At 36.3% G+C, this 12,962-nt stretch overlaps 1 protein-coding gene across 5 annotated transcripts in view; it reads left to right on the forward strand.

The window, feature by feature from the left end:
- Positions 1 to 12,962, forward strand: part of stard13a (StAR-related lipid transfer (START) domain containing 13a) — a 522,041-nt gene that overhangs the window by 27,572 nt on the left and 481,507 nt on the right. For all 5 annotated transcript variants that reach the window (XR_007427471.1, XR_007427469.1, XR_007427468.1 and 2 more), the window contains exon 2: positions 10,208 to 10,238. Coding sequence is in view for 1 of the 5 variants with exons in the window: in XM_022681476.2 (XP_022537197.2) it covers positions 10,208 to 10,238 (31 nt within the window). In the remaining 4 variants the exon portion in view is untranslated. The remainder of the gene's footprint in view (positions 1 to 10,207; positions 10,239 to 12,962) is intronic.

The raw sequence follows: 12,962 nt of genomic DNA on the forward strand, positions 1-12,962 counted from the left end.
TCCCTTGTGATGCCTTGTGACACTTTTGAAGCGTGTGACTCTCGTGCTCTCGTGGAATCAGGTCCTTCCTCAGGGAGGAAACATGTAATATAGAGGAATAAGACTGAACTGCTTTATTCCAACAAGCCCACAGCGCTGTCTGTGCTCTAAAAAAAACCTTTAAAATAGGTCATGTTTTGTCTGGTCAACAAAAATGTTATTTATTATTTTATATTATTAATATTAGAGGTGGAAAGTAATGAATTACATTTACTCAAGTTACTGTAATTGAGTAGATTTTATGAGTAATTTGTAATTTTTTAAGTAGTTTTTAAAATAGGTAATTTTACTTTTACTCAAGTACATTTTAACACAAGTAATTTACTTCACTACATTGGAAAACTCCCCGTTACTGAGTTAAAAATGCAATGCTGGGGAAAAAAAACAATTGTCTGTAAAACTATAAAAATACAGTTTATAGTCGCCTATATGACCATAATTTTTAACAGTAAAGAAAAAAATGCATGATAGAAACCCTGTTCCACTTGTTCTTGAAAATGTTTTATGGGGTGGTCTAAACAAATACTGCCTGAAAGATCCAAATTATTATGTGGATTAATAGTTCATTAAAAACAATTTAATTTATGATTTGTTTTTACTTTTTCACATCAAATAATTAAAGGTAACTATGTAACTTTTACTCAAAGTACATTTTAAATTGAGTACTTCTTTACTTTTACTTAATTACATTTTTCAGTACTGTTTCCACCTCTGGTTAATATACAATAGGCATATCACGATCAATATCATTCAATTTATTTGCTGATCTCTTTATCACCTCTATATTTTTTAAATGCAAATTAACATGACCAATATTTTAGATACTTTACACAATGACCAATACTCAATACTCAGAGGCTAGTAGGTATTTAAAAACAGGCATTTAACATATTTTTTGACAGGCAGTATGAAGTGCCAAAAAATTAAGTAAAAGTTTATTGCTCTATTTAAAGAAAGTAATAGCATAATTATACTACTGTATTATCAACAGAGCAGTGGCATTAAATGGCACCAATATTGTAAAAAATACAGTAATATTCTTTATTGCAATAATTTTACGGACAATATATTGTCCACAAAAAGACCTTCTGCAGCCATGTCTTGTGTAAAATGTAGTCCTGATTTGCACTAATACTGATACTCATTTATTATTGTATTATTGTATTATTCTGTTTCATCTGACCACAGTACACAAGTTTTAAGTGGCATTTGTAAGTGCTGCACTGTATTTGATAATGGTTTTCCAAAGTAATAATTTGCCTATGTGGTTACATCAGCTACTGTTGAATAATGGTTCTTGATACAGTGCCCTTACCCTTCATACACTTTCTTAAAATGTTTATTGTAAACATTTGATAAACTCTGGAGTAGTTTGTTTGTTGTGAGAATGTGATCCGACCTCGATTTTACCTAACTATCAATTGTACTCCTCAGGTTTGAGCTAAACGGCTGTTCAGGTGCAGTTTATTCTGATTTATTTCCCACAATATTGCCACAGCTATTAACTAACGCTAATCTTCCCCATGCTAAGCTGTTTCCACTGAACGACGTATGTGCAGCACTCGCATCCCATAAAAAAAAAAAAAGTTTAAAAGTGCAGCTTCACACTGCACAAATATGCAGGCTGGTCTGTAATGTACTCATATGGTTTGTTTGGGCACATTTTGGTGCGTTTAGGTTTGTGCTTGTGTGAAAACAAACCAAACCAAAGAGGAAAATGCTCCAAGTAAACAAACTCATCAACTGATTCAGACCAGAGAAACTACAGGTGTAAAAGTGCCCTTTAAGTGGAGAACTCTGGTGTAAAATGGATTTTTGCTGTAGTAAAACATGATAAAAGTTCTTATCTTTGATGAATAGCACACCTCCGTTCTCCCACAGTGTTTCGAGATCCAGAAATTTTAACAGTTTGTCCAACAAACACCCTTCAGACTGGGTGACACGGGGCATAATTTGCCCTGATAAATCGTTTTTTTTCACTGCTATCCAGCTCAAAGTAGGGTCCCAATTCCTTGCTAGAATTGGGAAAACCCTGACATTTAAAATGAGGCATTAATAACTTAAAAAGTGCAGAAAAAGAAGCTTATTAAAACCACTGTTCACATTCTATAACACAAGCTTCAGCTCCGAGCGCCACCATCACTGTACTGATAATGACATAGACATATTTATATACATATACTCCACATAGCCAGCCTACCGGCGCTATGTCAGGGCATAAAGTCTGCTTCTGCAAAAAAAAAAAGTTTTTGGTTCATTAGTTACAACAGGCAGTAATTATTTTGGAAGTGTGCCACTTTTGTCCAGTCATTGTTCCAGATATTGTGACCTGGAGAGGAAAGTTCCCAGAGCATGCATACGTAAGTGTATATGAGCATGTATGGGGAGTTTTAGGCCGTGGGATCAAACCAGGCCTCAGCAGCTAGGGTTTATTTTTCCTTGAGCTGTGACTGATAAAACACAGCTGTCCAAATGTGCATCTGAGCGGCGTGTAAGCCACTCAGCGGCCTGGCGAGGAAGGCCTCGCTCTCAGTCCAGCCATCTGCAAGCAAACAGATCAAACCAGGCCGCTGCGCTCCCCCACGGCCGGGGTTGAGAAAACAGCTGGGGTGGACGCGCATGACCAGGTCACAGTGCGCTCCTGAACCGACGCACTTAAAGAGCTCCATTATTCCCTCTGGGCTACGTAAACACGGCGGAGAAATGACTTAATTCAATTGGATGAAGAGTTGCGAGTCATCCGGCCTGGTGATCTACATTTCTTTCGTAGCATTTTACGTCCTGGCTTCCTAAACGGAGACTGCAGAGTTTCTAAAAGCAGATGCGTACTCAGATCAGAGGTGGAAAAAGTACTGAAAAATTGTAATTAAGTAAAAGTACCTGTACTTTGCTAAACTTCTACCCATAAAAAAAATCTACTCGAGTAAAAGTAAAAAGTACTACTCAATTTAAAATATACTTTGAGTAAAAGTTACATAGTTACTTTTATTTATTTGATGTAAAAAAGTACAAATCATAATTCAAATAATTATTAAATTAAATAATTTGCACCTTTCAGGCACTATTTATTCAGATCAGCCCATAAAAAACTTTCAAGAACAAGTGGCACAGCTTTCTATTACCCATTTTTTTCTTTACTGTTAAAAAGTTAAAAGGTTATGATTGTTTAATGTTCCCAATAAAAACTTAAGGAATTATTATGAAAAACATGGTCGGTGCATGCACAGTGCCGTAAAGAAGCACATATCGATGGGTAACATAACTCGACAGAACACCGGTTCCCCCGAGCCGTGCACACAGACCCCAGGCTACACAGCTGATTTACATTACATTACATTACATTACATTACATTTCATTTGGCAGACGCTTTTGTCCAAAGCGACTTACAATAATGAAGTACAAAAGTAATAGGAATTTAGATAACCCATTTTTAGATAGGGCTTAAAGGAGGTCGAAGGGAAATAAAGGGATAGAGAAGTGAAGGAGGGGAAGAAGGAAATGGGGTTAGAAGTAGTTGTGTAGATTTACACAGCGTCTCTCCCGCTAACCGTAATAAACACTGCATAGAGAAGTTCAGCTGCGCTGCCATGGAGAACAAAACTCAATTATTCAGACGATTTGTTTTTTTTTCCCCAGCATTTTATTTTTTACTCAGTAACGGGGAGTTTTCCAATGTAGTGAAGTAGATTACTTGTGTCAAAATGTACTTGAGTAAAAGTAAAATTACCTATTTTAAAAACTACTTTAAAAATTACAAATTTCTCATAAAATCTACTCAATTACAGTAACTTGAGTAAATGTAATTCATTACTTTCCACCTCTGACTCCGATTTAGCCTGAAGAGAGTGGATTATAGTTCACAAGGCTTCCAGATGTAGTAGATGGACTGTGAGGCATGATAGTAGATTGTAACATCTGGCTGTGGTATTAAAAGTATGAGCAGGTCCAGAAAATAGCAGAATAGGAGAGCAGGCATTGAATTTGTACTGTTTATTTTTTTATTACTCAGTATATTTATATATACCACAACATGTTGGAGGCTTTTTATGATTGACATTTTTATTGACTTATCATTCAATATATGAACATGACCTCGATCATTTTGCTGACCTAGTTATTGCTCATATACTGTAAGCTCATTAAAATCTAAGTGATGGTTTATTTGTTCAGGATTTTTATGTTCTATGTTCTATGTACTTATATGTAATTATGTTCTAGTTCCAATGTATGTATATTCAGATTGCCATGCAAGTAAAAAATACTGTTTTTATTGTATTTAAGCACCCATGTCCAAATTAGACATTTGTTTCTGATTAAGAAATAGGAAACAATAAATCAATCAGTAAGAAAAAGTATTTACAGCAAATACTAAAGCAAAACTACTCTGTGTCTCATATTATGTTAACCATAATACTGGTAAAATAATCAATGGGACCTCTGCAAAGGGTTGGGCACCTTTCAGTTGTTGTAGTTGAATATTTTCTGAGGTCTTGTGCTCCCAGTTTGTTTAAAATCTATTTCTACATATCAATGATGTTAGGTTTTTATTATAAGGTTACATTAGAATTATGTTTGTCTTCTGGAACAGTGCACCAATTCATTTGTTTCAGCTAAACCTTCATCCAGGTCCTTGGAAGTCATAGAATGTTTTTTATTTGCATGTCTTACCCGCATACTATTAGTAATCTTTCAGAGATTTGGTCCTATTTGTTCCTCCACAGTTTCCCTGAGCTTCCAGTTCCTAATAATATAACACACTGTTGTAAAATAAAATACCTTAATTTCTTGATCCATTGATTATTTTCAGGGTAATATTTTTAAACAGAAGCTTATAAGACTTTGTGGTTGGTATCAAGTTTGAAGCATCAAAGGATTTATAAGGCTTGGAAATGTGATTCAGCTGGTGGTTCCTAATTATAACTCTTGACATGCCTGTAGCCTGATTTATTAATCAGGTTCAAGAGCCTAAACTTAGTCACAGTCCACATTGATTATTTAGATTGTTTTTTTTTTCATGTTTTGATAAGAAACTTGTGGTTTTGGATTTGTTTGATTAAGTACAGCAGCTGTATTGACATCTTTCTACTGTTTTAATGCCTTACATTAGATGTAATGCATCAAGTGAGTTTGAAAAAAACTGTTTAGTTTTGGACAAAGACCATTGGGTCATCATAAAATTCAGCTATAAACTCCCATTAGTAGCAACATTAGCCTTCTAACTTAAGATGGATGGATGGATGGATGGATACTTTATTGCTCCCAAAGGAAATTTAGCAAATAAGTACAAAGCTACAAAGCAAATTTGAGAAATGATGAATTTTCATTAACATAGTTTATCATTTTATATAAGCGTAAGAGAAAGCGCTATTAGACCAGCTTCATTGTGTCATTTAAATGCAATTTGACCTCGCTCTGATGGTCTGAGAAGTTCTCGAGAAGCAGATTCCTCAATGTTTTCCCTGCAAACAAACGTTGGTCTTGTTTGTGCGGCTCAGTGTCAAATATCAGTTTCATTCCTATATTGTTTGAGTCGCTCTTGAACTGTGTTGGAGGGACGACATTTCCAAAAGGGCATTCTTATGTGCAACTGAGGTAGCTCATATCTGGGTCACATCGGAGGCACATTGCGCCTTTAACCAGCAGAACGTCCTTCATCCCTCTCCGAAGTAGAGCAGCGCTCAGACACTCCTGAGAATAGCAGAGAATGAGATGCAGCCAGGGCCCAAAAATAAACTCTCACTTCCCCACAAACGTCAGTGTTTTCAGAGCTGGAACTTAACCCCCTGTTCAAAGGGGAGAATTTATATAAATTACATGAAACTTAGAGCACATAAACGAGATGGAGGAAATGTTCAACAGATTCACAGCTATTGTAACTGTTCCAGGAGGCTGTCAATCTGTGGGGAAACCAAATCTGTTTGTGAAATCAGTAGAGAATCCTTTAGAAACTGATTAGATTCAAACCCAACAGTTACTTTTTGACTTCTATTAAAATAAATAAATAAAAATAGTGATCTGGTCAAATTTCCAGCAAATCAAATACTCTCCTGAAAAAAATGGTTGTTCCAGTGACTTCTTAGACTTTTATTTTGGTGGTTCTGACCCACAAATTGGAATATGGAGGCACCATGGCCAGCACAGAGATCAACAAGTTCACACATTACACTTCCACTTATCGTTAAAGAGGACTTACAACCAGTAACCTTACATTTTTTTATTGCAGAATCTTGTGTGATATTCTATCAGGACAATGCTCATCCGCATACTGCTGTCATCTCAAAATCTTGCATTGAAGACAAAGATAATGTGATCTATTCATAATTGAAAAAAACAGAGGTACGATACAAGTATTTTTTTGTAATCAAAGGTACATTCTTTATTTAAAAGCCAGACGAATTTAGATCATCAAGTTTTTGAGCCATATTTAGTTGATGATCATATTTAAAATCTTTATAATCTTTACTGGCGCAAAAACCATGGGTACAAAAAAAGGACTTTCACTGAAAGGTACTTTTTGTACCTCAATATAAGGTACAGCCCCAGCGACAAGCTTTATACTCTTATAAGTACAAATCTGTACTTACTTTTCTTAGTGTGTTGGATGTGCTATCAACACTCCACCCCTACTCTAAAATCAGCAGGAACTTTGTGAAGCCTTTACACACTAAGAAAAGTAAGTACAGATTTGTACTTAAAAGAGTAAAAAGCTTGTCTCTGGGGCTGTATCTTATATTGAGGTACAAAAAAGTACCTTTCAGTGAAAGTCCTTTTTTGTACCCATGGTTTTTGTGCCAGTAAAGATTATAAAGATTATAAACATTATCATCAACTGAATATGGCTCAAAAACTTGATGATACAAAATTGTCTGGCTTTTAAATAAAAATGTGCAATTAAAATATACATTGTTTATTAGTGCAGTGATACAGAATACTGAATGTACCTTTTGGCTGCAGGTTAAATGGTACAAATTTGTTCTTATTCCTGTTAGAAATTACTTTGTACTTCAGAGGGAAAAAATCTGACCCTGTAAAGAAGACCAATATTGTACCATTGAGGCTACTATTATGAAGAGTTTACCTTTGAGTACAAAAAAGTACTCATATCGTACCTCTATTTTTTAGAGTGTAGGTGAATGGGAGGGATTTATTGCAGGACACTGTATTAAGAATCTGTATTAGACATTTGGCATGTTACATTACATATTTAATACACAGTGCTTCTGTATGTGTAGCTCAATTCATATGACCAAGAGTTGCTCATATCAATCTTGATTTCATCAATTAAATCATTAATTGTTTCTATTAACGATCACCTTTAATCTGTGGGCAAATATTTTTGCAATTAATTCTTTGATAATAAATGTATTTTATGTTTTAGGAGAAGTTCCTCATTGGTCTTTTATCATGCTTACGGTATTTCTGGGTCAGTTCTAAATGAGGCTACTTGTCTGTCTGTCTGTCTGTCTGTCTTCCTGCCTCCACACACAGTGAAGATGAATCCATCATAGTGGAGCTCTCAGCTGGAAATAGAGTCTCTATTGATCACTCTGTAGGAGCCCTCTGTCCGCTTGCGCTCTTTGTGTAATTGATGCCTTAAATCAATAGAAGAGTGGAGCTGGTAAGAGGCGTTACGTCAGCATTCCTAGACGCTGTGAACTGGAACGTCTGTGTCAGCTCTCCATAGTCTCTAACACTCACCCCTGTGGCACTCCTGCAGCTTTCATCAGTTCTGAGGCAGTGGGGATAGTCAAGCACTCAGTGTGTGTATTGTAGTGTAGTATTTCTTCTTGTGGTTAAACCGTTTTTAGAAGACAAAAGACAAATTTTCTACCCACCCAGAGATAGCAAGGCTAATTATGGTCTGTAAGAGTATGGTCATTGATGGCCTTGGCCTCACAGTGGATTAAATCTTGGGCCAAACTTATAGACACTAGACATATTGTGTACAGTTCATTAATAATCTTAATTATTTATTTTATACTATAACTTGTGCTATATGTCCTTAATATAACGTTATTTAGTGTATATGACCTTGGTATCTTTATACAGCTGTGTAATAACAGAATAGATGTTTATGTGTAAATAGGTATGTAAATTGATCATGATGTGTTATCTTGGGGCACCTAGGGAATGCCCACACCTGTGTTGGCATAGTTACAAGGTGATTTCTTGTGAGTGAGGCTGAACATGGCCAGCATGCTCATGGCAAGATTACCGTGGCTTGCAAAAGTATCCATACCTCTTCAACTTTCTCATATTTTGTCACCTTACAACCACTTACTTTTAAGTATTTTATTGAGATTTTAAGTGATAGACCAACACAAAGTAGCACATAACTGTGAAGTAGCAAAAAATAAAAATAAAAATAAACATAGTTTAATTCAAAATTTAAATCAAATAAAAATATTTAAAAAGTGTGACGTGGAAAGGTATTAAGCTAATTTCATATAGAGATTTTTGCTCATTCTTCTTTGCAAAACAGCTCAAGCTCAGTCAGGTCGGATAAAGAGCGTCTGTGAACAGCAATTTTCATGTCTTTCTACAGAAGCTCAATGAGATTTAAGTCGGGACTTTGACTGGGCCATTTTAAAACTAAATATATAAATATATATTTTTTATCTATAACATTCCACTGCAGCTCTGGCTGTATGTTTAGGGTCATTGTCTTGCTGGAAGGTGAATCTCCTTTAAAGTCTCAAGTCTTTTGCAGACAACAGGTTTTCTACCAGGATTGGTTCTGTTTTTGGCTCAATCCATCTTCACATCATCTCTGACCAGCTTCCCTGTTCCTACAGAATAAAAACATTCACACAGCATGATGCTACCCCCACCATGTTTCATAGTGGGGATGTTGTGTACATGACTTATAGTTGTGGATTTCTGCAGCTCCTCCAGAGTGACCATGGGTCTCTTGGCTGCTTCTCTGACCAGTTCTCTCTTCGCTCGGTCTGTCAGTTTTGGTGGACGGCCATGTCTTGGTAGGTTTGAAATTGTAGAATAAGTTTTCCATATTTGGAAGATGGATTTCAAGCTGATTGAACAGTGCTATTTGGGATGCTAAAAGCTTTTATTTAGGATATGTATTATACAGAATAATGGGAGATGAATACTTTGGCACATCACAATTTTCAGATTTTTATTTGATCACTTAAAATCTTAAAAAAAATAAGTTTGTGGTTGTATGAACCATGGGTATGAATACTTCTGCAATCACTCTTGCAAAGACCTGATAGTGGGTGCGAGGTTGATGGCAGATTTCAGATTAGGGTTTGGGGTTAAGGTTAGTGAAGGGATTCGTTAAAAAAAATCTATGATTTACATTCAACTGTAAATTTAGTTGCATTTAATAAATATTTAGATGGTCAACACTGGACCATCTTAATTCATCTAAATGTTTTACCAAATATATATATATATATATATATATATATATACAGACAATAAAACAACAAATAAAAGAACATTGCTGTTCCTATAAATTAGCTGCTCGTGCACCTTCACAGCATGAATGCGCAGGTCAGTCTCCTCTGCTGAGAAGCGCAGAAGCGCTGCAACATTAAAATAGCAATTTACTAAAGTCAAAGCACACTTCGCTCTTAAATCCAATGGCAAGTCACATGCTAATTGTTTTTTTTTTGTCATTTTACACCAAAACACACCCATGATTAATTAAGAGAATTTGTAAATGCCTTTTGTGCACTTTGAGCCACACAAGGCGTATTTTTTGCATCCTCACAAAACCATAGACAACCATGTTTAATTGTTAAATTAATATTTAATATTAATATATTTAATTAAAACAATATTGAAAACACCCTGCCATGCAGACACGTTTCAGACAGTTGACATGTAGGATGTGTGGAGACCACATCTAGCCTCCTGTGTATAGGTGTGTAATTTAATGTAAAACTTTAGCTTTAGTTTGATCATTACTTGTCTATAGTCTAAAAGATTTGAGGACCACTGTTGTGTCTTAATAATATTCAGGAATGTATTATATGTTCTCATGTTCCACTCACATCTCAGCGTACTGTATTGTTGTAAGCATTGTTCATCGTGTTGTTATTCATCATTAAGAGGTCAGAGGTGGATGTTTACATTGCTCATGTTGTCTCACTGTACCTTAGTGTAACTTACACTTGTGTTTTGCTTGTGTTTCTCTCTCAGGTGGGGCTTAGGATGAACACTGAAACCGCAGGTAAGTGAAACAGCTGAACATTATATACAGTATATATGTGTGCGGTCATGATGAGCGTGCAGTAATAGCTTGCGTGCCAAACATACACACAGGCCCACACACACACACACACAACACACTCGCATTCTCTCCAGCACTCACTCTGTCTTCCACCCCCATGTGCATATAAACACACACACACACACACACACACACACACAATGCTGCTTCTCCAGTATCCATTTCAATGCATGAAACCAAATTGGATTTCTGGGAATGACTCAGAGCTTTCCAGCACCAGCTGAAACTCTACCACCCAAAAATAATGATGACTTGTTTTTATTTTGCACATTATTCTGCACATTCACAATAAAGAAAATACGCTCTGTTTAGAATAGACGGGTCTTTGGGTGCATCGATGGCAGTTAAGAATTAAAGACACGCCTTGCAGTATTTTACATGGCTGTTTTCCACAGTAGCACCTTTCTCTCCCAGTTCTACCTCTGTCAGCACACTGTCACCATGCATGCTAAATAGTCCTGGTATTGCTGGGAAGCGTTTTGCTATATCTACATCAGGATTGTGAAATATTTCCATGGTTTTGTGTGAGACAGGCGTGGAAGAGTGGGAGGCTACAGTAAGTTCATGACTCAGGCCAGCTGTCAACTTTAGAAACCTTTTCTTTTGGGATTCTGGGGAATGTTTTTGGGTTTTATTCAAGTGGAAAGATTTTATTCACGTTTCTGCATGATGAACTGTGTTGTGTAGTGCATCGCTCATGATTAATGATATTGCTTCAGGTTTCACTTTCAACCCAAATATAAATAAAATTATATTATTGTTAAGATGTATTAAGATGTTGTCATTTTAAACCACTAATATTATATATTATTTATTATATATATATATATATATATTTTAACTCTAAATACTGCAATACACCTAAGTGATATAAAGATCCAGAATTATTTGAGTGGGTTATACTAATTCAATGCATATTGCATAATAGCTACATAAATAGTATCAATATTATAGTCCACAACAGACGCGTTATCAATTGTTCTATTTTTTTTTTAAGAAAAAGAAGAAATCACAGAATCGATTAATCACAGAATTGTTCTGTTTTTTTTGTTTTTTTTTAACTGACACTACTAGTACAAATCCAAAATAAATATTATAACCACTGCTTTTAAACAAAGCAGACATACTGCTGAGTAAAAACTATGGGCCCTATTTTAGCAAACATACATATCCGGTTCATTGTTGATGTAGAAGTAGCGTTTGTGCTCTGCTGCGTGTCCATGTGTGCATAACAAGCACGGGTATGTGCAATGCGCCTGTGTTGCCAACATAGCAATTAACATCTGACTGTTGACATACGTCTGGATTGCTTTCGGTGGTCAAGATAGCAATAAGCCAGAAGTTTAGCTGAAACTTTTAGGACCACCACGCCCATCACCATAGATTCATTTTATGCAGTTGCTATTTAAATGACGCGGGTGCAAGGTATGAAAATAGCAATGAGCTCCAAGATATGCCTTGTAAGGTATATAACTGCATTCCAAAGTAGGGCTGCACGATATATCGTTTAAGCATCGTCACCACGATGTGCAGGACATGTGAGGTCACCTAAAGCTACTGAATCGAACATGTCATGTTGCAATGTTTTGCTGCTTGACAATTTTCTAAGTGAACAGCACTCTGTCTCTGTGTCTGTGTGAGTGACAGGCTGCTGCTGCCTGAGAAGCACGAGGGCGGGGGGAAAGGGGGGGGGGAAACACAAGGTGACCACATGACCTCAACAAGGCTGTGCACGTCAGTCCAGCACAGTTTAGTGCAAATATTTCCAGTAACAGCTGAAATCCTCTTTTATTCACAGAAAAACGCTCTTATTTACCTTTTAAAGGGTCATTTAAATGTCTAAATAAAGTCAAGAAACAAGTCAAGAGTACAGGTACACAGTGTAGTGAAATTACATTCCTCCAGAACCATGATGCAACATGAAACAACAAGCAATAGACAACATAAAGTGCAGGAGTGACGACAGTGCAACATAAAACTATAACACTAAATAACAATAAATACAATAAATACAAAAGACAAGACAATTTGAAGACAGGACAGTGCAGTACCGATACGGTATAATAAAGTGTATAGTGAGGATAAGGTGCAGAGATGTGTAACATACTCTAACATATAGAACATATATAATCACAGCAGTTACTGAGGTAGAGAGTTATAAAGAGCCAATTATTGTTCCTCGGCTGACTCTAAAGCTCTCGGCCGGTCCGGATCTCTGACGTGAGACAACACGTGGGTGGGGAGTGGGGCTAGTGGCATCATGGGTCCTGCATTGTTTAATATCGCAATAAATATTGTTGAAAAAAGAAACTGCACGTCTCAGCTGCTACGTCATTGAAGGCTGTTCAAAACTGAAGGATCGTTAGTTGTGTACAGCCGAGAAATGCAGTCAACCTTAAATTCAAAGTAATTAAAAGCACATAACTATTGAATGCTTTTCAGCCCTCTGTTGCAGCCTGACAATTCACTGTAAGCAAGATCTATTGATCTATAAGCAATTGATCTATAAGCAAGAAAATCTTATTGCAAAAATACCGTGACATATCGTGCACTGAGGTTCATTACTGGAGATCCATACTGAACTCATCACTGTGAGCTGTATGCAAAAGTTGGTTGGCCATCTTTAACGGTTGATTTTTATTTATAAGACACTCTCCGGTCATT

The sequence above is a fragment of the Astyanax mexicanus genome, chromosome 20 (genome assembly GCF_023375975.1).
Source record: "Astyanax mexicanus isolate ESR-SI-001 chromosome 20, AstMex3_surface, whole genome shotgun sequence".
NCBI lineage: Eukaryota > Metazoa > Chordata > Actinopteri > Characiformes > Acestrorhamphidae > Astyanax > Astyanax mexicanus.